A 27,991-nucleotide genomic window follows, 5' to 3' on the forward strand; every position below is an offset into this window, starting at 1 on the left:
CAACTCCTTTTGAGGATGATGATGCTGCACCCTCGTCGAATGCGACCATTCGCTCGAGGCGTGAGGACGAGCAGCGGGACGGGGAGTCCGGTAACACTTCGGTATATAGAGGGGAGGAGGAGGAGGAAGAGGAGGAGGAGGAGTGAGGGGTGAGGGGTAACTGGTTGGCTGTGAGGCTGTGTGTGTGTGTGTGTGTGGCTGTGTCGAGGCTGAGCCGTCAGTAGCGCGTGAAGACCTCTCGCTAACGGGTCTAGGACGCTCCGCGGGTCTACGCCACTGCCGCCGCTGCTGCCTCTCGTCTCCCTCCTCCACCTCCACCTCCTCCCCTACAACCCAAGCCTTAACCCGCTGGCACGGTGACACACCCCCGACCCCCATCACCTGACCTCTGACCCCTCTCGCTCTCATGAGGAGTGAGTGAGTGGGTGGGGCGGTTTGGTGTAACCCACGCCTCTCTATGGATGGACGGTGATTACTACAACGAATGTTATGGATGTGACAGAGTGTTGGGACGACTGGGGTCTACGATCAGAATGTAGTGGACAGCATTCATTCATGGCCCATTTCAGAGAGAAAGAGATGGAAAAAAAAATATATGGAAAATACGTAATGACCTCTTGACCTATATAACCTGTGACCTATGACAGAAAAAAAAATAATCATGGCTATTAAGTGAAGATTATTAACTAATGATAGATGACCTCCCCCCCATGAACACATCTGAATAGATACATGACAAATTGGAAAAGGAAAAGAAATAGAGGAATTCTATGTCACGGAGAGAAAAAAAAAAAATGTTGCAGTTTTATTTCCCGGTGTTGGAGGCTATGATGAGTGACAAGTGGCGCTGTCAACGATGAGTTCTGAACACCTAACTCACACCTGGCTGGTAAGATACAGGTGTGTTGGTTCTTCTTGTGTCAGGTGTTCTAACGTGAATGGCGAAGGGACACGAGTCAGAAACAATCCCCCCTCAACATCTTTTCCAAACAATTCTTCTGCTTCACTTTCAACTACGACTCACCTCCCTGGTCTTTCCAACCTTCTCAGAAGCAAATATAACAAAAGCTGCAAACTTCCCCTAATACCTCACTCCAAACAATCATTTTTTTGCCGGGCAAACCACATACCCTCAACACCTTGACGATGAAAGAAAGATCCTACCATCATCTCACCATGTTGCACACTCGATTCTAAGCAACAGCACCACAGCTCCTCACCACAACAAACCAAACCCCTTCCACATCTAACCTAACCTAACCTAACCTAACCTACATGTAGAACATTATACATCATACCCCACCCTTCCCTCACACTTCATTAACCTCTACTCACAAATACCCCCAAACCCTTCCTCCACCCCCCCAAAAAAAATAACACTAACACACAACATTGAAATAACACGACAAGCGTTAAACTGACCTCTAAACTTAGACGTAAACGACCTCTCCACTCAGTCTTGCACCTAAACTGGCTTCCCAACTCAGTCATAAGCCTAAAGTGATCTCCCAACTCCGTCTTAAACCTAAACTGACCTCCCCACGCAGTCTTAAGCCCCAACCCGCCGAACCTAACCCCGTCAGACAACACAATTCCCAAGACAAACACGATCCACACCTCCCCTGTCATACCCCTTCACCTCACCACTATCCCAACACCGACCCATCCAGCATATCCCAAGATCCTTCATGTCCCAAGGTACAACTACCATGAGGAAGACACCGAGGAAATTACCACTCAATTGCCCTGCAACTATCTGTCTACACACAAACAAACAAAAATCGTAAAACTTGTATGACTTGTGGTTTCGACCCGTGGACGTGGCCAGCTTCCTGAGTGCTGCAGGAGGCTCATAAGCATAGAAGGGATTCCTGGGGCAGGAAGTGAGTTGTGTGGTGTGTGTGTGTTGTGTGTGTGTGTGTGTGTGTGTGTGTGTGTGTGTGTGTGTGTGTGTATATATATATATATATATATATATATATATATATATATATATATATTATATATATATATATATACACGGGAAAGTATAAAAAATTTTGAGGGAATTCATTTCAGACTCTCCATAATGTGAATGTGAAAAGTTTTTAATGAAATTTCTATCAATTTAAAGCAACTGCAAACTGTCACACACACACACACACACACACACACACACACACACACACACACACACCACACACATGGACTTTAAGTTTATGATATTATTAAGACGACTCAAAGTTTCCAAACTTTCCCATACTCGCGGCTTGGGGGGAAAAAGGCTAATATAGAGAGGTAATATAAATCTCTTCATTTAGATTATGCACGCTTATCAAACACTCTCACGTATTCACTTATATATCCAAATTGATTTACCTCTCTATCTATCTATCTATTTATCACCTACCTATCTGTCTATATATGTAATACCTCTCTGTCGTTTCCAGCATTAGCATGAAAGAATTAGGAAGAGACAGGTGAACGTACGGAGGAAAGTCATCTCTCTCTCTCTCTCTCTCTCTCTCTCTCTCTCTCTCTCTCACCTCTTCCATTCTTTTCTACATAAGGTGCGGATTTCCAGGCCCCCCAGCCTCCCACGCCCGTCTCAGCAGCCCCTCACATCACAAGGGTGATTGCACGCGGTGGATTTAATCTGTCGCGCTCCTCACTACAGGAAACACTGCTGCGAAACCTCCCAAAATCTTATTATGTAATGTGACACGACCAGAGGTGCCCAAGCACTGCCGCTCCTTCACATACAGACGAGATCGGTCGTCTGTCGTTTCACTCGGAGGGCAAAGACGGTCTAGGCATAATCATGTTCGTGGATGTGTGTTGTGCTACTGAAATGCCTCAGGACCTCTTTCAGAAAGGGTCCTGGGGTTACCCATTCATTATGAATAAATAAATAAATAAATAAATATATGTACATATATATATATATATATATATATATATATATATATATATATATATATATATATATATATATATATATATATATATATATATATATATATATATATATCTATCTATCTATCTATCTATCTATATATATATATATATATATATATATATATATATATATATATATATATATGTGTGTGTGTGTGTGTGTGTGTGTGTGTGTGTGTGTGTGTGTGTGTGTGTGTGTGTGTGCTAATAATGTACACATATCCACAAAACGGCTACACAACTTCTCCATAACCCAAGCCATCAACATCTGCCTCCCACTAGCACTCACTACACCAGATCCTCCTCGTGGCTGGCTACCACTCTTAACCCAGACTTCAATTAATTTCTCGTCACAAACGACAGAAAAAAACACATAACCTTGGACCGAAAATTTTACGTTCGCATAATTTCCAACGTTTCGTCTTCCTTCCATATCATCTGAAGAGGGGACTGGCCCGTGTACCTACACTGTAGTGAACCCAGAGAAAATAGATGAGTCCCTCAGAGATAGTAATAATTTTTCAGTCACATTCGTGTGATGTGGACAATATATTTTTGTCTCCCCTCCTAATCGAAACATATCTCAGGGGATTTATTCAGAAGTAACTGAATACATTTCATTTATCCCTACCATGGAAAAAAAGACATTTATCTCATCAATTTCGCAAAAGAATGGACGTTGGATGTTGATGGTCCTTGTAGGGGTGGTGGTCGGATTAGAAAGGTGGCCGCTATGATTAGGTGGCCGCTGTTATTAGGTGTTTTTTAGAGCGACTATAAAGGTATCATGGTGTGGAATAGAGAGGTGATCGTTAAAGGCAAAAAACCGTAACGTAGGAGAAAGAAAACAGACATTAACTTCGAACTGTGCGAAGCGGACCTTTGGCGCGAGGTGCCCGCTATATCGAGGTGTCCGCTATATGGAAGTGTCCACTATATGGAGGTGTCCGCTATATGGAGGTGTCCGCTACACAGAGGTGTGCCCGTAACCCAGAGGGATTCACAGCAGCTAACATTGACGCATCGTATATCCAATTAACAAATCTACATTTATCATTTAATGTCCAGGACTAGGGAAAAAAAACAAATGACCAAATAATTTTTTTTTGATCCACCAGCGACAAAAGTAATTTTCAAATTGGACAATCAAATCTTCCTTGAGTGACAGAAATGTGATAAATGATTTATAAACATGGTCAAGACAGGATGTAAAACTCTGATGTGTAATTACCACAAATTTGCTTTGTTTGTTGAACGACCCTTGAAGATAACAGTAACGACCCTTGAAGGTACGACTCTAGGAAAGTACTTTACGATCCTCTAAGCACGACGGAACGACCCTTGAGCACGAAGGTACGACCCTTGAGCACGACGGTACGACCCTTGAGCACGACGTTACGACCCTCTGAGCACGACAGTACGACCCTTGAGCACGACAGTACGACCCTTGAGCACGACGGTACGACCCTTGAGCACGACGGTACGACTCTTGAGCATGACACTACGACCCTTGAGCACGACCGTACGACCCGTGAGCACGCCAGTACGACCTATAAGCAGGGACAAAGAAAACAACTCGCTGGTGTGGTACAATCACAATCCAAAGACACTGACGGTTACAGAAACAGAAACGAAGACAGACAGACAGACAGACAGACAGACAGACGAAAATATGGACAGACACATATACCAAAATCCAGCCACACACAAAGAATACCGGACGAACAAAAAACAAAAACAAAAGAACAGCGACAGACGAGCAGACAGGACATAGACAGAGTCGAACGAACCCAGAGGAGGAGAGACGGTATGAGACGGAGAAGCCAAAGAGACAGACAGACATTGTAAACACGCACATACAGACATAAAAAAAAAAGAAGACAGAAACAAACAAACACATGAAATATAGGAACGTCTGCTGCACTTAATAACAACAACAACAACAACAACAACAACAACAACAAATAACACTGTCTGTGCTCGAAAAAAAAAAAGGGGGAGGAATAAGATTTTAATCTGCAGTGTCGAAAAACATGGAAGACCTACTTCCTATAACTGGCAATAGAAAACCTGGTATATGCAAGTTGTGAGCGGGCGAACGTATGAGGAAAACTAAATAGGTTTGGCTCCAGGTAATATTAAGGAAACCGTTTTCATAAACATCTTTAAAAGCGACGTTCAATGAGACACTAAGGTTTCGTTTGACGAGAGCGGATTTATAACTGTGCTTAACGAGAATGGATAAATAACGAGAATGTATCAGCATCTCGATTAACGAAAGAGAATTAAAGTCTAGTTTAACGAGAATGGCTTAGAATTCCGTTTAACGAGATTGGCTTAGAACCCATTCTAACGAGAATGAACCAAAACCCTGTTTAACGAGGAATTAAAATCCCACTGAAAGAGGCTGGCGCACACTCCCGTTTAACGAAATTAATGAGAATACTATTTACCGAAGAAAATGTTGAGATCCCGTTTAAGAAGAACGACTCAGAAACACCGTTTAACTAGAACGAAATTCTAACGAAGGCATAAAGGAATATAAAATAGGGTCAGCAACGACTTAGTGCAAATCAGTCTCTTGATAAGTAAGTCTGTTGGATTTTCTGATTAATATCAAGATCATTTTAATCCCATGAGAGCAAAGAATTAATCGCTTCAGTCTTTTCCCTTCACCCTCCGGACCAGCAAGTTATGAAAGAGAACTTGAACATTTTTACCATATTTACCCTGGTGGTGGTGTACGGACTTCGCAAAGTTTGAAAAAATTTGTCCAGAATTCTAGAGGAAATTCAGCTTTAAATACGAGTTTTACTGAGCTTTATCCTCGTGGTTTTAGTTCTATTTGGTTTGACAATATAAACTTCGACTCAAACAAACTACCTATGCTAAAAACTCCATAGACTAAAAAAAAAAATTCGATTGAAAACCCTCCAGAGATTAAAAACTTCACTAAACTGAAAAATATCTCTGTGAACTCATTTTTTTTGGTTTTAACCCGAGAGGTTTTGATAAAACTCCACATCAAAGGAGGACTTGAATATTGGCGCTCAGAGTATCGGCAGACTGACCGTAATCAATGAATAGTGGGTACCGGTACTTTAAGTGCCTGGATGGTTGGACGTAACAAGTGGCGTGGATGATTGGACGTAACAAGTGGCGTGCCGCAGGGATCAAACTTTGAACCGTTTCTCTTTCTCTTGTACAGTAATGGTACTGGCAACGTAGGTGCTGCACAGCAGGTCACAAGAATTTGAAGGCAAGTTTAAGCTGGGAAATAAATCTACAAAGCTGATATAAACAAAGCATTGGATTGGCCTTCAAACATGGTAAACGAATTATCGTTAAGTGAAAAGTTTTACGAACTGGTAGTGCAAACGACACATGGGTGACTCGCCGCAAACCATATGAATCTCAGTTGGAAATATAGTTCTTCCAGAAATGCTCCCTCTCTAACCCAGCTTGACGTTGAAAAGCTGATAAGCTTATCTTTTCATATCCTAAGGTTGTTAATGCATATCACAGCCAAAGATGAAAATTATACACAAAACAGCTTATGTATTTCCACGTCACCAACAACTTCTTATGTCATCTATCACCTCCCAACTCTAATAAAGTAATTGATTACATAATTACATTCTAATCACCTAAATCATCTTCGAAACTGAAGGTAATTGCTGGCAGGTTCTATATTACCGTGTTACATAATCTCATCTAGATTGGGCGGAGGTAGGGAAGCAGAGGGCCTACCTACTTACCAAAGTAACGGGAATTACTTACAATAAAGCTCTTACTATACTACAGGGCTTAGCGGGTAACGCTCACCGGAGACATCGCTATGTTTAGCAAACCTGTTTTCTTTTTTTCTAGCTTCCACCACGCAAACACTGTCATGAGTTTCTCTTTAAAACGTAAGCCTGGGCAGTGTTTAGCCGTCTCGTTGTCTCGTCTTATGGGTAATCTTACCTCACGTTCCGTCAGAGAGAGAGAGAGAGAGAGAGAGAGAGAGAGAGAGAGAGAGAGAGAGAGAGAGAGAGAGAGAGAGAGAGAGATCCGGGTCCAATAACCCTTTTGCTATGATGGTTGTCACCGAAACCACCTCCAGCAACACAGGTGCCAGGACCAATAACCTTAAATCAAAGGATGTGACCAGCAGCAGCAGCAGCCCCTTAACTTATCCACGGCAAATTTCACACATATCCAGCAGAATACACAGTAAACCATCTCTATCGTAATACATATATATAAACGTCGTGTATATATGCACCATGCCTGTGTAGCTTTCTGTTTGCCTGTCCGTCTGTCTTATATTCACTTAAGTGTTCGTTTTTCCATCAGAAATTATACTGACGCTTGCCTCCGTCGCTGAGATCCAAGGAATACATATGTATATACATTTTCAAGTTCCTAAAGAGGGAATTATCGACATGTGTCTTTAGGAACACTTGCTTCCTTCAAAACAGAGACTGCAACACGCTGTGTGTGTGTGTGTGTGTGTGTGTGTGGGTGTGTGTGTGTGTGTGACAGCCGCTTCACTTGTCACTGTGGACACTTTCGCCTTGCGCCACAAACATCATATTACCACACATGTTTGCGTGTCTGTCTATCTGTTTGACTATGTAGTCAACCTCTTGTAATTAATCTGTTTGCACTGTACGGTGAGGGAGTTTTACACACGCTGGGCCCACAAGGCTGTCTACAATCATGCAACTTATTTTTTTTTTAAATGTGCGTATGGTGTCTGCACTGACCATGTCCACATTCATCTATTTATCCAATCATTCTTATGTAGCAAGTTTCCCGCTTAATTTCATCACGTTATGTTTTCTAGTTGTTCTGTTCCTATATCTCTCGAGGAACTGTTCACTGTTCGAGTCAAAGATCTGTTTATGTGTGTGTGTGTGTGTGTGTGTGTGTGTGTGTGTGTGTGTGTGATTACCTCTCCTTGTAAATGGAAGAGATCCATCTACCAAAACCTTAAACCACGTCAACCACTCCTCTTGACGTGGGTTTTCCAATACCCGCTTCATCAGCGAAGCAAAATCCATTTTCCTCCCAGGTCTCCTACTAAAGATCCCATTTACCCCCATCATCGCCTTCCCCAGCTACCCATCACTCAAGCGATTCCACCCACAACCCCCCCTCACCTTCTCCCTTATATGGCCATCAAGGTCCTTCAGACTTCCTAACTACTCTCCTCCACAATGAATCAGTTCTAACAAGAGCCTGTGGGTGATTTGAGCGTTTAAAGGGACAGTAAAAGGAGGATTTGCTGGGAGGAGGGGGGGATGTAAAAGTTATACGAACAAGGTCAAAGGCCATAGCGATAATTAGGCTGGTGACCCATTGTGTGCAAATCTGAATGACGTACACAATCAAGGAAATTGTTTTGAAATCTAAAAGAATTAGGAGGGTAAAAAAATAATTAGGAGGGTAAAAAAAAGAAATAGGAGGGTAAAAAAAGAATTAGGAGGGTAAAAAAAGAATTAAGAGGGTAAAAAACGAATTAGGAGAGTAAAAAACGAATTAGGAGGGTAAAAAAAGAATCAGGAGGGTAAAAAAGAATTAGGAGAGTAAAAAAAAGAATTAGGAGGGTAAAAAAAGAATTAGGAGGGTAAAAAAAAATTCCCTATTGTTTTTTAGTTATATTGTTGGTTCTAGTGCGTTGTCACACACTTTAAAAGGCTATCCATGATCATACACACACACTTTAAAGGGCTATCATTTACAGATGGCTACCTAACGCACTCTTATCCATTATAAACTACGCACCCCACAGTCTTATCCTCACACACTTTTTCTCACCCAACACATATGTCACGCACCCTTACCCGACACACTCCTTCCCTCCACATACTCTCATCTGATGAAAGTTGATTCAACACACACACACACACACACACACACGCCTGGCTCTGGTTTGAGTGTGTGTGTGTGCTTGCGTAGACATCCATATTGGTAAGAACATAGTGCATGCATACAAGGTTGACATGGGGGCAACACGAGTGTATGACTCCCTCCCCGTAACATATAAATGCTAATCAAATAATAAATGCTTTACTAATCGCTCGCTTTGTCTTCCTTGTCATTATCTATATGTTTCAAACACCGTATCTATGGTGGTATATCTTTACTCTATCGCTTTTACAATATAATATCATGTGTGATGTCTCATGCCCAAATCATTATTGTTATCATTATCATTATCATCATTATTATCTTCATTATCATAACAATGATAGTAAAAGTAATAATAAATACTGTAATAATCTATGCTTGCATGCTTTCTCCAGAGCCTTCCCTCCACTCACAGGCAGAATCAACGTACATCCAATTTACGTATAACCAATTTACTTATAACCAATTAACGTATACCCAATCAGCAGATGACCAAGACTGGAACTATAAGTAAATTATTTCCAGACGCGAGAAGGTCTTCGGGAGTTCGAAGCTCATGTTTTCGAAAGCTTTTCTTTCTTTTTTTTTTTTTTTTACCAAGGGAATCCAAGAGCCTGTCTGAGAACGTGACGGAAGGAGTTCCAATCATCGAACTCAGCCAAGTGTATCTTTATCCTATTTGCTCTGAGAGATATCTTTTTCCTCCTCTAGATCTCGCGGAATTATTATTCATATCATCTCTCCCTTTTTTCCCCACCACAAGAGATGGTTCTTTTTTTTTTATGTGGATCTTGAAGGCCAATGTGAGACACAAATTATTTGTAATATTTATCTGATCATGTTCAAAGGTTAGAGATTCCGCCAGCCAGAATTGATGTTACGGTAAACCATAGGTAAACCATGTTCATTCACCCTATTACTTTATAACCACAAACCACGTTTATTAAACCTAGACAGCCACAGAGCCATGGTTACGGCAGTTTAAAAGTCAAAATGCCACACACACAACCTTTTTTTTATACATTAAATGTATCCTTGTTAGGGTATTCCACCATCACAACACAGCATAGCAGCTATGTTACGCTATTTCATATTGAAGCCGAGTAGGATATATCATTTTTCTATTATTACAGCAGGTACGTAGCCTCGTCTACCGTAATATGGCAGTTATGTAGCGCATTTCCATCGGTAGAGTGACTCGTCTTTTCCCGGGTGATGCTTCGCGTTGCATCGTCAAAATCAAGGAGGCAATAATCAGGTGAATTTTGCGTGGATGAAGCTTGGAAAAACACACGTATTTCAATTTCAAGCCAGATTAATACACGGTCAACTGAATGTCGGAAGGCAGAAGAAAAAAATCGAGGGAAAAAACTAAGCAGGAAAGCTTCATGTCAATGACATTTTTTTTTTAAAACAAGCGACGCCTCGAGCAAACTGAATGACTAGTATCAGTGAGAATTAAATGAGTCTCCCCAGGCTCGAGACTCGAAGCTGTACCGAACCTTTCTAGTCTCATTGACCAGTTCGAAACAAAGGACTCGGCATGGCCGGAGCTGTACCGATTCCTTTGTTCCGAACACGCAAAAGAAACAGGGTTCAGTGCAGTTTCGACCTAGTGGGTACCTGGGACTTTTGAGACTCCAGGCGTATCCCAGGAATGTAGGAAGGTGTCCCGGGACTTAACGGGGGTGTCCAGAGAGCTCAGACATGTCCTATGACTCGAGAAGGCGTATCCCGGGACTTGAGACGTGTCCCAGGACGCTTGTCCCCGTCTCTACATGAGAATTCATCTATGGCGGCAAACCATTCAAACGAAGCAGGTTTCGCTTCGGTAAAGCATGAGGCAAACGAATCATCGAACGAACGTAACTGGCGATCGAACACTTCCAAAAGAATATCTTTGAGTTCAGAAGTATCCAACATAACAAGAAATTAACTTCTGTGTTAAGAAATGAAATAGTCCAATTTTGTTCGATACGAAAAAAAACAAAATCCATTGAAAACGAAATATCCAGCTCCAAAAGAATACCAAAGAAAGTAAAGAAAAATTGTTTAATACTCAATGCATATAAAAGCGACATAAAAGCAGTAAGATTCTGGGTTCGGTAATTCTTAACGTAAATGGTGTTCCAGCAAACAAGCTTGGCTTTAAGCTGGCGAAGTTTTAGACACATAAACTAGGAGATAATGAGGCTTTGATCATACGAGGGTGCAGTTAATGAGGTTTATAAGTAAGCGAGAGGAAACTCAGTAAAGTGTTGGGTAAAGGAGGATAAAGTTGGCAAGGTAAACAACAGCAGGGAAACTTATTTAAGTTTTTCGAGATAAACCTTTCTTGTCCGGACGCTAGAAGGTGCTGGGGATAACGGATTCTGACACTTATTGCTGCAGCCTTTCCCTCTCTCTCTCTCTCTTTCTCTCCCTACCTAACCCTATCCTCCATTCTCCCTTTCCCTCTCACATTATGCCTATCTTTCTGTCATCTATCTATCTACCATCTATCTCTATCATCTACCTATTCTCTATCCGTCTATCAATCTATCTTTCATCTATTATCTATCTCTCTATCATTTATCTATTCTTTAGCCTTCTATCAATCTATCTATCTTTATATCATCTGTCTATTATTCATCGATCTATCAATCTATCTACCTTCCCTCTTCATCAATTTCCCTCTTTCTCCCTCATTCTTTCTTGTACCATTCCTTCATGCTGCTAACTCCCCACCACTTCTTATCTCTTTCTCTTCGTTAATCCCCCCCCCTCTATTACTTCCCTATTCATTCTCCCTATCTTTAGTTTATCCACTCTCTTATCCCCCTTCACTCCAAAACCTTCCTCTTCTTGATCCTTTTTCCTTCCTTATCATATCTATTTTCCCTCATTCTATTTCCTGTGTGTAACTCTCTCCATTAGAACAACCATCCGTGCAACGCAATCAAAAAATCTTTCCATTTAACAGCAACAGTTTTGGAATATCACTCCTTTCCAGCACCAGCCAAGCGGCGGAGAGAAAATGACCAAAAATGGCTCCAGTTCTTTCCAGTCTTTTCCCTGGAAATGATACCGAGTCCAGGGTTGGCCTCGCTTGATAACAACATCTAAGTTCTCAACACTTGCCCTTGCTCAAAGCACCTCCGAATACCAGAGTCTCCCCGCCCCCCTCCATTACATCAAGTGCTTTGGTGCTAATAAAACAGGCTTTGGGTGTGCTGTCGCTTGTTAAAGAGTCACTATGTCCTATTCAATGTCCCTGAGCTGATTGGAGAGGAAGGAGGACGTGGGTGGTGGCTGTTAACAGAAAACGATAAGAGGGGAGGGTGGTTGTTAACAGAAAACGAGAATAAACATCCAAGTTTTTTAAAAAATTTTCGGACAGCAAAGCCAACACAATCATGGCTTTAATTCTGTTTCTTTATCTAGAGGAATATGCTCGTATCTGATCATAGGAGGTACTGGACGCCTAGAGAGAGAGAGAGAGAGAGAGAGAGAGAGAGAGAGAGAGAGAGAGAGAGAGAGAGAGCTCTATAAATTCCTCTAATCCGCGGGAGAAATTCTAGTTTCGACCATCAATATGTGGGTCGGGAATGCGATAGTGCAGGGAGTCTCCGTGTTTATCTTCCCTTCGCACAGTTATCGCACGGTCTCACCTTCAGTAAATACTGCCAGCTATTGCAAATGCGATAGGCCAAGATGTGTGTGTGTGTGTGTGTGTGTGTGTGTGTTCTCCAGCGCCCTGGCTCGCCTCGGTTCCAAAGCACATTGGCGCCTCGACTTCTCGTGCCGTCTTAGCTAACATAAAATGAAAACAGATAAAGTACGGAAAAGGGGCAAAAATACTGAGCAGAAAAAAAAAACATTAGTTTAGGAAGACAAGGAAATTGAAAAGGTCCCCTTACTCTGTTATCTGTTAGTGACGTTCTGTTGTGCTTCAGGTCTCTGTTATCTGTTAGTGACGTTCTGTTGTGCTTCAGGTCTCTGTTATCTGTTAGTGACGTTCTGTTGTGCTTCAGGTCTCTGTTATCTGTTAGTGACGTTCTGTTGTGCTTCAGGTCTCTGTTATCTGTTAGTGACGTTTTCTTGTGCTTCAGGTCTCTGTTATCTGTTAGTGACGTTCTGTTGTGCTTCAGGTCTCTGTTATCTGTTAGTGACGTTTTGTTGTGCTTCAGGTCTCTGTTATCTGTTAGTGACGTTCTGTTGTGCTTCAGGTCTCTGTTATCTGTTAGTGACGTTCTGTTGTGCTTCAGGTCTCTGTTATCTGTTAGTGACGTTCTGTTGTGCTTCAGGTCTCTGTTATCTGTTAGTGACGTTTTCTTGTGCTTCAGGTCTCTGTTATCTGTTAGTGACGTTCTGTTGTGCTTCAGGTCTCTGTTATCTGTTAGTGACGTTTTGTTGTGCTTCAGGTCTCTGTTATCTGTTAGTGACGTTCTGTTGTGCTTCAGGTCTCTGTTATCTGTTAGTGACGTTCTGTTGTGCTTCAGGTCTCTGTTATCTGTTAGTGACGTTCTGTTGTGCTTCAGGTCTCTGTTATCTGTTAGTGACGTTCTGTTGTGCTTCAGGTCTCTGTTATCTGTTAGTGACGTTCTGTTGTGCTTCAGGTCTCTGTTATCTGTTAGTGACGTTCTGTTGTGCTTCAGGTCTCTGTTATCTGTTAGTGACGTTCTGTTGTGCTTCAGGTCTCTGTTATCTGTTAGTGACGTTCTGTTGTGCTTCAGGTCTCTGTTATCTGTTAGTGACGTTCTGTTGTGCTTCAGGAGATGAGCTGTGCTTTCCCCTGTTTCTTAGTCATGTTCAGAGGCTTGGTGAAGGAGATCGGTTTTTAGGGATATAATCTCCCGCCCATCTTTCAGTTCCTGTGATGTGCGGCTCCGGAAATAGACTAGCGAGCTAGCTTGCTTTCCCGTCTCTCTCTCTCTCTCTCTCTCTCTTCCTTGCGGGACAGATGGCTCCTCTGTGGGACAGATGGCTACCTTTTGGAGCGGTGGATATCCCCCCCCCCCCCCTCCCCAAGTGGAAATCCCCACGGCAACACCGGAAAATCTGAGAAGAGAGAGAGAGAGAGAGAGAGAGAGAGAGAGAGAGAGAGAGAGAGAGAGAGAGAGAGAGAGAGAAGGGGGGGGGGGGGGGCGCCACACCTGTTCTCAACGTACACAACGGACGTCATAACCATGTCTTAACAAACGCCTCTCTCACACGGTAATTGGCTGGTGGCCGGCAACCGGACTTCGTGTTTGCTTAACCCAATACGGACGCCTCGCTCGAGGACCCGTGTTCGCGAAATTGCTAACATGCACACGCGGGTGTTGCATGTTGCAGCGACGGTCCTGGCTGTGGGAGACGATGGTGTGTGTATATAATACGTATATACATATACATGAATATGTATACACACACGCGAGCACACACACACACACACACACACACACACACGCGCACACGGTAAATACAGACTGCATACAGGAATCTACAGAGTATTCATTTTTTCTTCATGTTGCCTCACACGACACAGGAAAGACAGAGAGAGAATCACGGAATCACAAGGCCTTTTGGTGCCCCCAGGATCCATCTGCCACACTGGGTACACACTCAAGTATTACCTGTCCATTGTCCAAGCGATCAACCCTAGATATGACACACTCACCTCGTCACACCTATTTTTTTTTTGTTTGACCTGTGCGCCCGGCCGTAGGAGGTGGTCAGCTCCCTGGGCGCTGCAGGCGGTCTGCAGGACTGAATCGTCGGGAGAGGAGGATAAGAGGCCGTAGGAAGTGGCCAGCTTCCTAGGCGCTGCAGGAGCTCTGTAGGAGTGAACCCTCGAGGGAGGACGACAAGATGTCATATAATGAGACAAGACATACAAGCCAATGCTCCTCAGTGATCTAGTGGTTCGCCTCGCTTGACGTCGAACCCCAGTGATTCGGGGTTCGATTCCCAGTGTGCGCTCGACTACATATCCGCCTCTACCTTGATCCGTAAACAACAGGGAGCTGAAGAGGCATTAATGATGAATTCTATGAACTGAGCCATTTGTTGGACGTGAAGGTTGATGGTGGCGATATATCATTGTTGTTCCCGATAACAACCAAACAATAACAACCAAACAATGATAATAATGAGATTAATAATAAATACAAAACTAATACTAATGATAACAAAGTAGAAGCTGATGAGGAGGAAAAAAGATCGGGTAAAGTGCTTTTTTTTGGAAGATTTTGTTTTGAAAGTTGTCCTCTTGTCTACACTTCAGTGGCATTTTCTACAAAGGCCTTTTGTACCAAACTCACGGAATTCCCCCCACCTCTCTCTCTCTCTCTCTTAGCAATAGCCTCGTGCCCAGTTTCGAATTTCGATCTCACTTAATCCTCATTATTCGCCTTAAAGGAATACGCAACATTCCCCTCCCTGCAGGAGGTGAAGCGAGCTTCGAAGAAAACGTCAGACAGGATCCCAAGACTCCACACAGGGTATACTATGCTGTTATGGAGTCGCAAGTCTAATGCAATATGCATCTTGCTCACAGCCTCGCTGGAGAGATGGTTGGTTACGCCCGAAGACGTACGATACGAAAATAGACCAACAGAAAAATTTTCTTTTTCTTCACAGGAAGTTCGTGTTGAGATAAGCCCCCCTCACCCTCCAAAAAATGAAAAATAAACGTAATTTGTACTTTAGGTCAATATTGTCATGTAATACGTCCTGTAGGACGATATACCCATTGTATTTAAAGGCAATGTAGGTCTTACATACTAAATATATAGTGTGTGTTTGTTTCAGTAGTAAAGCAATGACAAAAATCTAATGTTCTAACAATTTATCTAATGTCTAACATCCGAGGAGAAAACATGGAAAATGAACTTGAGATGGGGATGTGGCTTTCGTTTATAAAAAATGGAGAACACTAGAGTCAATATTTAGCATGAGTGACAAGATGGAAAATAGGATTCGAACATGGCTGGAACTATTTAATGGGGGTCGAACATGGATAGATCCATGTAGTCAATGTCGACTACAATGGACAGAGGAGCCATTCAGTCGGTGTCGAACGTCGATCAACCCATTTCATGGAGGGGGGGGTTGAAGATGGATGGATCCATCCACTGGGTATCGAACAAGAGTAATCGAATTTCAGTTAAACCCCCATTATTTATCAGAACACATCCGGACGATAATATGTAACAATATAATGATTTAATCTGTATCTTTTATTTTTTTTCTGTTGTGGAATATATAATGAAAAATCATTTACATATATATATATATATATCTCTCCCTGTCAGTCACTTTCATCACTCTGAACTTTACCATGAACTCTGCCGACATGAACGAGAATTGGAACTGACGATAATTCTCATCACATAATTCCATCAGAAATAAATGTATTCATTCAACGGGAAATATTGAACACGTATTTCCACATTAGTTTCATCGGTAAAAATATTTCCCATAACGGGATTTTATTTTTCAACTGGACACTGACTGCGGGGTAAACAGTGTGCGTCCTTAAACTCTTGTGACTCATTTCGTAACTTTCGACGGCGCTGAAAATACAGCGAAGTTCGTTGTGACCTTCACGAGAAGCGAAGGTGGTCCAGGTTATTATAAGAGGAGTTGTTGCTGTTGTTGTCAATATATTGCTTTTTTTTTTTGTCTTTGTTCCTAGTTTGTTGTTGTGGTGGGTTGTGTGTGTGTGTGTGTGTGTGTGTGAGAGAGAGAGAGAGAGAGAGAGAGAGAGAGAGAGAGAGAGAGAGAGAGAGAGAGAGAGAGAGAGAGAGAGAGAGAGAGAGAGAGAGAGACAGAGAGAGAGAGAGAGAGAGAAGGACACCCCCTTCCGGGTTCTCTCTCAGTGTTGTGGTGATCCATGGCAGACGAAAGGAAGGAGCCACACCCTCCCTCCTCCTCCACCACCCGACCTTATTTTGACACCACTCCTGGCGTCCCTAGGGACGAGACCAGGGCTTCCTGATTCCTGTTTTGGTTCCCTGGAAACGTACCTGTTGCTGACACTTGAAAAACAGCGGGAGACAGGAATCTGTTGGTGACATGTACATAAGGGGACATGCATGTGTCCTTTGTCAGCCTGGCGGAGCCAAGCATAATGGCCCTCGTGTGTGACTTCTGTAGATCTATATCTATCTATATGAGGGTCTGTAAATCTATACATCAGGTTCTGTAAATCTATACATCAGGTACTGTAAATCTATACATCAGGTCCTGCAATTCTATACATCAGGTTCTGTAAACCTGTACATCAGGTTCTGTGAGAACTTTGCGTTCTGTACACTGATCTTCAGCATACCCACAGCTATACTGGAATACCCACAGCTATACCGTTATAGCCTGATATACTCTATGAAAAAGCAAGAACTAAGTTCATGAATCAGAATATAGTTCCTGTAAAGAATATAATAAAGTCTGTAAAACGTTCAAGGAAAAAACATCAAAAAATGTTCTAAAGTCAGAAAACGTTTTCAAAACGTTTTCTGATTTTCAAAACGTTTTCTGACTAAACTACTCGTCGTAGTGGGCCTCCATCTTAACTACTTGTCGTAATGGACCCTCATCTTAACTACCCGTTGCAGTAGACCTCCATCTTAACTACCCGTCGCAGTGGACCTCCATCTTTACCTGTCGCAGAGGCTCTTCCTCCACGAGCAGTTAATTACCGGGCGGGGGAGAGATACTGTGGTTCCCGAGAATATCTCTTCATTAGCTTCTAAATTCATCTAAACTTATAGCACTTGTGGTCCCCCTCACCACCCACCGGAGTACATTATATTGTCTCGATCCTGATAATCTATCTATCGAACTCCCCTTGGGACTATCTGTATCTTATTGCCTCTCAAGGACAGCTGAAAAATGATAGCACACACTCAAGAATAATACACTGCATACATTATCTATTCCGATATTGGATATTCGGGACAGGATATTTGTATTCATGCGTAATATCATCGATGCAATATCGGAGAATTGCATGCAATACGAAGGCCTACGGGTAGGCCAAATGCAATACGTTATCCTACCAGGTCACAGAGGGCGTACCAGGTCAACTGCAATACGTAATCCTACCAGGTCACTTGCTTACCAGGTCACTGCAATACATCTCAGATTCCTTCTCATGCCCTAAATCTAAAGAAAAATTTCATCTTCAAAAGTCCCTTTTTTCCACAAAATCTAGCTGTGTAACAGGCAAATATCTATTTTTTTCCTCCTTTCTAGTAGTGGGTGTAAGATCAGCTTGGAGCATTGGGATGGGCTATGAGACCGGGGCTTTGGAATGGGTTGATGATACGGGACAATGGAACGGGTAGATAGGACGGGGACGAAGGAATGGGGGGTTCAATTAAGACCTGATAATGGATGATCTCAGTGAACACGACTAAGCCACGAAGAGCAATATGTTACAATCTACATCAAAACGCTGTCCATTCTACAGCCTCCCGAGTGCAGGGGTCAGAAGTATCGCTTAATGGCGAAAGTTGGTCAAAGATGCTTCAAGATACTGATCAAAACTGCGCCACTAACCTAACCTATGAGAAACTATTCCCAGAAGAAACCTCCTTTCAGCCAACACTCGCCAATAAACGTTAATTCAAGTCAACACGCGTCAATAAAACAAATTTCTTTCCAGCGCTAATTAAATAACTTCATTTATTTTCTCTCGTAAGACTCATGGATAACTGATACATAAGAATACATGCATACACATGTAATACATATACTGTATACGCACATACGATACACGCGATATTCTAGGCAGTGAGACAGTGCTATAAACGAGCATAGACATCTATTCCGTTAAGGTGAAATTCTCTGATTTTTTTTTCCCCTTCGTCGTCGTCTTGGCTGAGAGGTTTAAGAGCCGACTATTGGAGACTATAATCTCTCGCCTCGTTAGGTCTCCTCATCTACAACCGTTAATGACTCAATGATCGCAAATACGTTGAGGGGGATCATTACTATTGGCAAATGTGGTTCCAATACTCTGGCATACTCTTGAGGATGCTTAGCCCTTGAGAGGGTTCTTTGCATATGTGGCTTTAAGTACTTCAGAATACTTTGAGAGTAATCAATAAGGGGAAAATAAGATTAGCGGATTATCGTCCTGATTACTTAATGATGTATAACGAGTATCTCTACCGCCTTTGCTCATCCCATCTCTCTATAATGAACTGATGTCTACGACATCTACTTCTGAAGGGATTAACGTAGTATTTGGCTAAATCCTCGTAACGTTGGGAAACAGATTGGAGGCTGATCTCGCTCCAAGGGCGGCTGTCAATCGAGCAACTCACTCACGCACACGTTTCAAGTGTGAGAAGAATATTGGCATGTTGAATGGCCTGTTCAGTCCAATGAAAGGTAACTTTCTCTCTCCGCATGAATGGGTGTTTTACAGATGTCTGAAACCACTCTACATGATTTGAATATGAAGATGGTAAGTTATTCTTTATCTTGGGTGGACCATCTCTGTTGCTGCTGTCTGTTAACGAGGTGCTTGGTGTCTGTTAGACACTGCTGTATATGACGTGATGTTTCTTATTATCATTCCTTCCCTTCTTAATGAAATACATGATTTATTCGAAATATATCATATACTGAATGGTCTTTCAAAACGAAAGATGTGTGAATCATTATCGGAATCATGTAAGAGATCTCTTAGATATACAAATTATCTCCAATTATATCAAATATCTTTTTTAACTCTAATTCAATAATTAAATGGTTTATTGGCGTTCGATGGTCTTTAATTGGTGTAGAAAGACAAGTGGCCACGAGTTAAATGGTCCTTCGCGTGTTGTAATTGCTATGTGTACATAACTCACCGTTGATTAAACGGTCTTATGGCTTCTCTCGAATTCATGAATACATTTGGTGGACGAGGGGAGCTGGCTGGTCTGTTGCAGCTTTTAAGAAAACGGTTCTCTGGTTCGCCAGGACACTGAACACCCACGATCGATAACCCTGCTCTTCTTGTCGTCATCCGCCAGAGCGCGTCTGTGTGGACTCACCGAACACTATGGTACGGTCCCTCGAACATGAAGGTACACGATCCCTCGAACATGAAGGTACACGATCCCTCGAACATGAAGGTACGATCCCTAGAGCATGACGGTACGGTCCTTTGAACATCATGGTGCGATCCTTTGAGAATGATGGTACGATCCTTCGAACATGACGGTGCGATCATTCTTAAGCACGACGGTACAAGGCTTGGCTACGGTAGTGTAGCACATTTGATCCGGCCAACGGTACTATGAATGTGACGTTCTTTATACCAAGATCAAACCTTCGAATAAGTCTTGCTTTGCTGCAGGAATTCTTCAGGTGTACTTCACTTCTCATCATCTTCCCCATCTTTTCTGAGAATGCTTGGCGCTCGTGCTCTCTCTCTCTCTCTCTCTCTCTCTCTCTCTCTCTCTCTCTCTCTCTCTCTCTCTCTCTCTCTCTCAAGCCACCCAACCCCCTTCGATGTCATAAAATCTGTGGGAAACTCAAGGTGGAAAAATGGCATCTTTATTTTGCTTTTTCTTCAGAACGTGACCGTAAAATGCTCCGCTGGCCTCGGCATCGCCAGGAAGCTGTCTGGTTAGGTCTAATAGAGAGAGGATTTTCCTTTTGCCCTTTTAAAGATGGCGGCTTCTTTCCCTTTAAAGATGGCGGCTTCTTTCCCTTTAAATATGGCGGATTCTTTCTCTTCTAAAACGGCGGCCTTTTTTTTTTTTCTCCTTTTAAAGATGGTGGCTTCCGGAGACTCACTGATCAGCTATTAACGAAAACCGGATGTGATGGATCACAGATGGTTCGCCAGGGGATCTGTTATCAGTTCCTGATAAGTAGGAAGGTGTCAACTGATAAGAGGGATCTTTAAGTGGCTTCCCTCCACTGCTCTGCTTTATATCTTCAATGTAAACCGACCCTTCATATGCGGTAAACTAATCTTCCTTTTATGGTTAACTGACACTCCATTTTGTGGTATACACTATTACTCCTTGTCTAGGTGTACTACGAGTTTACATCCAGTGGACACCATTGGCGGAAAAAAAAAAAGAACGGGAAAGGGGGAAGAATCAACTGATTATTCTGTGCTACGAGTTGTCGTTTTGAAAGACTGTGTTTCTAGTACTATGGACGTCAACTTGAATTTCCTGCGTCGTTTTCATTAATCCGTCTTTCTCAATACGTTGCCAAGCCTCCTCCTCCACATGATTTGGCATCATTTGTCAACCCATTCTATCCTCTTCTTTTACTCTTATCCCTCTTCAGTTTCCTCAAATATCTGTCTCTTTCCCTCAACAAACTTTGGACGTCGATTTCCTAATCCACATCTTCGTTTTGTTTCTATCTTTCACTTATTTCCCCCAAGGGAAAATATATCTTTCTTTTACTTTTCCAGGTCATTTTTAGGCTCATTTTGCGTCGCCATTTCCACCAGTAATGTCTGGCCATTGGCTTCCATCTATTGCTTCATTCGTCTGTCTCTCTGTTAATGACTCTCTGGTCTTCCAGGCCCATCCTTCGTCGGTGCCTCGCTCTCTCAGAGGGGATCCTACCTGTTTCCCTCCACCTCCCTCCCTTTTCTTCTCTGCAAATTACTTCGTTCCTTCCTTGGGGTGTGCCTCCTGCTCGTGGTGGTGGTAGGGGGTGAGTGGGTCTCATTGTACGTGTTTGTCTTCCTGAAGTGTTTCCATCTCCTCTGGATTAAGTGTGCGAGTGACGTCTACCTTCGCAGACCTTTCCCATCATCTCTCGTCTTTCTCTGAAGATGATCTGCTCCTGTGTCTCTCACACAGCTGTCATCTATATTTCTCTTCGTGTCTCTTTCTCTTGCATCTCTCCCACCCCCACCCTTGTTCAGCTCTGTTATTCCCTGTTTTCTTCTCTCTACCCAACCCTATCTTGCCTTTCTTACAGCTTGGCCGCAATTATGTATCTGCGTTTTCTTGTCTAGCAACATCCATCTATCATTTTTAGTTTGGTTCTTTCTAGACTTCTGTTTCAATTTCTCTCCCTATCTCTCTCTCTGATCTATTTTGTATTTCTTATTCTTGGGGTCTTTCCAACAATCTGCCTAGGGTCATCTCAATCTCTTCTCTTCTCCCTTTCCAAATTTTGCTTCCTCTCATGAACACCCTCTTCTTCCTACTCACGACTCATATATCACTACTCTCACCTCTCCCTCACTCGCCTCCTCGTCCATCATCACTCTCACCTTTTTCCCTCCATTTTTTTTTTTCTGCCGTCTTTACCACTCTTCCTTATGGTCCCCTCCTCTCATATATCTCTCTCTTTCCACTCAAGCTTTTCAAATTTCTCAGTTCCTCGCTGGTCCCTTCTATTGCCTCCCCTATACCTTTTACCTTTTTACCGTCTATTCTCTCGCCTGTTGTCCCCTTTGATTCCATTCCTTCCTCGGCAACATTACACCAGAGACATATCTTTGAAATGGTGGGAAGCGTATTAAAGTATTCCAGTCTTTTATGGTAAAATATCCTTAATATATTTCTAAACCAATACCTTATAATCAAGATGTTTGATGTACCCTTGAAACGTTGTTTAGCTTCCCTGTAAGGTACGATTTCCACTTTTATTAAGATACTTCTTTTGTTCTGCTAAAATCAACCTATAAGGTTTCAGATTCTACCTTCATGGACTTCCATCTCATTTGAGAGGCCTAATTTGAATTTCATAGATGAAGTAACATTGACTTGGATCCCCTGTGAAGCCTCACAAGGTAATTCTCTATTTTCTCCGTTTCAGAGACAGAGTTCGACTGAGCTTCGCTCGGGACGACTAGTAGATGTCTCCATCGCCAGTTGGTCTGTCTGAGCGGTCCAACAGCTGATACTTCACACACACACACACAGCACCAGACGACAGAGATAGATGGTCATGGCTTGGCCCAGCTTGAGTGTTGGCGAGACTCCAACAACCCTGGCCCACTCTACCACCAAGTGGTTCGAACTTAATGTCTCGGAAATCTGGCTGAACACACAGTTGGGACGCTTGGAGGTGGTGACAGAGCACGACGTGGAGGTCCTGGCCATCAACGAGAGCCACGATCCGACGACAACTACCCCGGGTCTGGCGACGACGAGCGCCAACACCTCGGCCGTCGACGCCGGAGTCGGCATCAGCGCGAGGGACGAGGCCCTTGTGGTGTGGGAGATCATAACGCTACTGGCGATCTTCGTCTTGACAGTCTTCGGCAACGTCGTCGTCCTCTTGTTGCTGGTTCGCCACAAGAAACTCACCCGCATGTGCTACTTCATCCTGAGCCTGTGTGTGTCCGACCTCATCACCGCCTTCTTCAACGTCCTGCCACAGATGGCGTGGGAGGTGACCTACAGGTTTCGCGGGGGAGACTTCCTCTGTAAGGCCGTCAAGTTCGGCCAGCTCCTGGGGCCTTACCTCAACTCGTACCTGCTGGTGATGACAGCGCTCGATCGCTACCAGGTCATCTGCTACCCCTTGTCCAACTGCGCCTGGAGTCCGCGAAGATCGAAGAACATGATATACTTAGCGTGGGCGTTGGCTCTGGGCTCCTGCACGCCGCAGATTTTCGTCTTCAGCTACCAGAAGGTGGGCGATGGGACCTGGGACTGCTGGGCGTCGTTCATCCCGCCCTGGGGACCTCGGGCGTACGTCACGTGGTACGCCCTCTCCGTCTTCATAGTGCCTCTGATCTTCCTGATATTCGCCTACTCCTGCATCTGTCGGACCCTATGGGTCAACTTCAAGCTGAAGCAAATGGACGACCACACCCATCGCTGGCACGACACGCGTCGGCCGCAGCTCCTGGTGCGGCTCCGGGCGCAGAGGCATCGGAACGACAGCGAGATCTCCACTTGTATCCATGACCCGCCGTCGTCGCAAGAGAACGTCATACCGCTGCTGAACTTCTCCTCCAGGCCTCTCTCCACCTCCGTACCGGTGCTCGCGTCCGACCACCAGAAACTCAGGGCGGCCATCGGCACGAGCAGCGCCCCAGGACCTCAGCAACAGCAGCCGCCGCCCCCTCGGCTGGCGAACCCTCGATCTCATTCCATCAGGAGCATCAGCCGGGCCAAGATCAAGACGGTTAAGCTCACTGTCACCGTCATCTTCTGCTACGTCAGTTGCTCCGCGCCTTTCATCTCCGTGCAGCTCTGGCACGTGTGGGATCCAAATGCCGCTTCCTCCCCTTTCTATAACGGTAAGTGTGTGTGACTGTGTATGTGTGTGTGTGTTGAAGTCAACTTCGAGAAGGCGACTCTAACATGTGTAGTTTGTTCGTTTCCACCATGGTAAATCATCCATTCATTTAAGTAGTCTCCCTCTTATTCCTACTTGAAGATCTAGCTTCTTTACCTGCCTCCTCTACGGCATAGTGTCAAATGCTTTCTGGCAGTCCAAATACAGACACCCAACTTTCTCTCGTGTCAATATGTCCTGTGACGTATGTAAGGTAATGTAAAATAATGGACGACTGTTTGTAAATGATGATGTGCCTAACGAATCACATGACTCGTTCATGTCAGGGGACGTTGAACCTCTCATTGAAAGGCCAAATGAATCTAAGAGAAGCTGTGATTTAGTCTGGTTTATAACCTGTTTTCTTGTTGACTGTTTGGTTCGATCCTGGTTTACTGCTCGGTTTTACAACTAACCGAGAGGTTCTTCCTCCTTCAGGCGCTGCCTTCACCATCCTGACGCTGCTCTCCTCGCTCAACAGCGTCGTCAACCCCTGGATCTTTCTGGCCTTCAACGAGAACCTTTCCCAGGTGCTTAGGAACGTGTGCACCTGCCGCCTCAGCCTCAGGTGGCGCCCCTGGCGTTCCCACACCTTCAGGAGCTCCAGCAGTAACAGGAACTTCCGCCTGACGGTGTTCACCACGACGGAGGGAGACCAGCAGCAGGCTGGGGGCAGCTCGAGGGCCTCCTTCTCCAGAAGACAAACCATCTCGCACTACCACTCGACCAACGGCTGTTAACTCCCGCAATTTATGGTAATGGCGGTAGGCCGAGTCTCGACTGTCGACTTGGCACTCCTAGCCAGCTGTCGACTTCAACAGCAGACCCCTGGCTAAGCTGTCGATGTCGACCAAACTCCTTTTTGCCTTTCTTTCAGTAGCGTTCCCCGCTGGGAACAGCTTTTACTTCATGTTTTACTTATATACGTAGTGATTTATAAGTGATATTACAAGTCGTGATTTACCATAACTCGTGACCTATAAAGTGACTTATGAAAGTAGCGATTTTCATAAAGAAAAAAAAAAAAACAACTGACTCAACCAAATCGCGATTCGGTGCGATTTATGAGTCATGATTCATTACTCGCGATTCATGTCTCGATTTACAATTTGCGATCTGTGAGCATCGATTTTACTGGTTGCGCCTTACAAGTCTGCCAATGTATTATGATGATTCGCCTCTCGCTCTGTCAAGAGCACAGTGATAACAAACAATTTAGGACCATAAGAATACGACACGTACCTTTAAGACGCCTGTGGAAGGAGGGAAAGAGAGGAGAGAGTGAGGGTTACAACCACAACACTGCCTTGGAATCCTCCGGTGATGCACAGCTGGGTCAGGCATTATCTGCTGGAGGGAAGGAGGAAAAAAAAAAAGAAGAAAAAGGCTGGTTGATCAAATTTGTTAAACTGTACATTACGGTAAATGTTAAGTATTGTTTCCATGTTGGGGGAAGTTATGTGTTCTTATGGTTTATGAGAGGCGGGGGAGGTCGGCGTTGGTCGCTACGTGTGAGCGGTAATAAAGGGGTGCTTAAGGATCAAGGTGTGAAGGGGTAAATGGTCGAGGGTAAGGGAGGGGACTGAACCCACTCATGGTCGTGGCAAGGGGGCTCAAGGGGGATGAGAACTCTGGACAACCATGAAAAAAGTCACCCCCTCCCCTTTTACCTTTAAGTTACCCCTGTCATACCTTACGTTATACCCTAACCTAAAGTGACCTAAGAAAGGGGTTCTTCATGGATGTGGAGGACGATAGAAAGAAAAGAAAAAGACCTCTTTTTCATGGACATGGATGAGAGGGTGCTTGATAGCGGATCTGCCTGTGGTGAATGGGAGGGAAATAGAAGATGGGCTACGCGTTGGCCTTGTCTGTGATCAGGAGGAGGGGAGTGATGACGTGCTTGACTGGGAATATGTCTGTGAACAGGGGGAGAAAAAAGAGATTGAAAAGGTGCACGGTAGGGGGAATCTGCATGTGGTAAAAAAGAGGAGACGATGAAAAGGGGGCTTGATGATGGCGTTCCTTTGTAACAAAACGGGGAAAAATTTCAAACACTTCGACCAGTAATAGTGAGTACAGACGAGAGGTGATTCTCTACAGACCAGTGTATGCATCTCTGCAGGTGTACGAGGCATCATACGTCGAGGGAATCTCTATATATGTATGGAGATATGGAGAATTATACAGGACAGAGAAGGGAACATAATCGTCTCGTCAAGGAGCCAGGAGGCCCTATAGTGGGTCACCGTCTGTGTTGGAGAACGATGGGGGGGAAGACAAGACGGAGGAAGCCAAAGAGGAAGAGAAGGAGGAGGAGGAGGAGGAGGAGGAAGACAGAGGAAAGGAGGAGAAAGATGTAGGTGTTCGGTTAGGATGAGTTAGACACGTAACTTCTCTGATGAGATTATGGTAAAATGTCTTAAAACTTTTCTTGCATTTTCAACGTCTTTAGGAGTCGACATGACCTGACCCGCGGCCAATACATACCGGGGTAAAAGATGTGGCGAGGAAGCTGTGTGGGGATGTGGTGGGGATGTGAGGGGATGTGGTGAATGTGTGGATGTAGGGGATTTGAGTGGATGTCGCATTGGATGCACATTCAACATCTGCATATTATGGAGGAAGTTGTAAATGCAGATCGACTTGTTGATTGATATTCAAATTATATGATGCATAAATGTATGCACCTTATGAATCTCGGGATCTCTGGCACAAATACAGTTATCTAATAATAAAAAAGATAACTCATATACATATCGTGACGGATTATCTATCAAATTGACTATAAAATAAGATGCTATACTGTGTGATACTTGTTTTTATTACGGAAAATTTGCATTTTCTCTGTAATAGAATTTAAGGAGTTTTAGTGTAAATCTATTGTGTATCTATGCTCTTTATTTTATGTAAATTGTAAAATATATAAATTGTTGTATATGAGATCAAATTATATATGGATGTACATTAATAAACTTATCCACATGGCGTGAATATAGCTATATCTATCTATCTATTTATCTACCCATATATATATATATATATATATATATATATATATATATATATATATATATATATATATATGTGTGTGTGTGTGTGTGTGTGTGTGCTGAAAAGACAAACGGGTAATAACCAGACCTAACCTCTATGTATGTATCCGGATGCTTTAGAAAAACGAGAGTTGGAGGCGAACATTCTTAGGAACATCAACATTAAATGCCGCACGGCTTCCTTAGAGCTAATTACACGTCGTTAAGCGACGTGTAATCATATTACCGGAAGCCTTCAAGTGTATATATCATGTAAACTGAAGGGCACACAAACCTGTTAATATATATATATATATATATATATATATAGGGTGGCAACGCAATTACTAGTTCTACTCACGTGAGTGGCTGGACCTCCTACGTCCAAGCCATGTAAACATTCCCAACTGATGTTGTCCACCCATTCAGCTGGGTTCGTTCCGACTGAGAATTCAGATTCAGATTACGGAGGGTGGGCAGCGAAAGCTCAATCCCGGAGTCTTTTGGCAAAGCTTGACTGCGACGACAACTTCTTTTTCTTCCTCCACCTTTACCGACAGACCATCCTATAAACAAGCAGATATATATATATGTGTGTAGTGATCATTCGATCATAGAATAAATGCTTTTCGCCACCATTTTGCTCATTCTTTTAAGGTAATTTAAGGGAACCCGACATTATCATAACGCAATAAGAATAATAAAGGACAACATACATCTGAATCAGTTTTCTCCACGGGAACACAACTTAAGCTACTACAAGCTTTACTGTCGGTAAATAAACCTGGCATTCTCTTCATTCCTTTTGGTAATAAGGTTCAAGTGTATATTGTTGAAATAAAAAGTCCATAATCCAAATCATATCATTCTGAATTTCATTTAGACCTTGG

General features: G+C 43.4%; 1 protein-coding gene across 1 annotated transcript; it reads left to right on the plus strand.

The window, feature by feature from the left end:
* Window positions 1-183: 183 nt before the first annotated feature.
* LOC139747049 (vasopressin V1b receptor-like) lies at window positions 184-27,950 on the plus strand. The gene is given in 5 exon segments (XM_071658801.1): window positions 184-889; window positions 22,597-23,763; window positions 23,799-23,861; window positions 23,863-24,031; window positions 24,508-27,950. Coding segments are annotated over 4 exon segments (1,575 nt in total). The 5' UTR covers window positions 184-889; window positions 22,597-22,722; the 3' UTR covers window positions 24,810-27,950.
* The last annotated feature ends 41 nt before the right edge of the window (window positions 27,951-27,991 follow it).

Source organism: Panulirus ornatus, chromosome 67, assembly GCF_036320965.1.
Source record: "Panulirus ornatus isolate Po-2019 chromosome 67, ASM3632096v1, whole genome shotgun sequence".
In the NCBI taxonomy this organism is placed as follows: domain Eukaryota; kingdom Metazoa; phylum Arthropoda; class Malacostraca; order Decapoda; family Palinuridae; genus Panulirus; species Panulirus ornatus.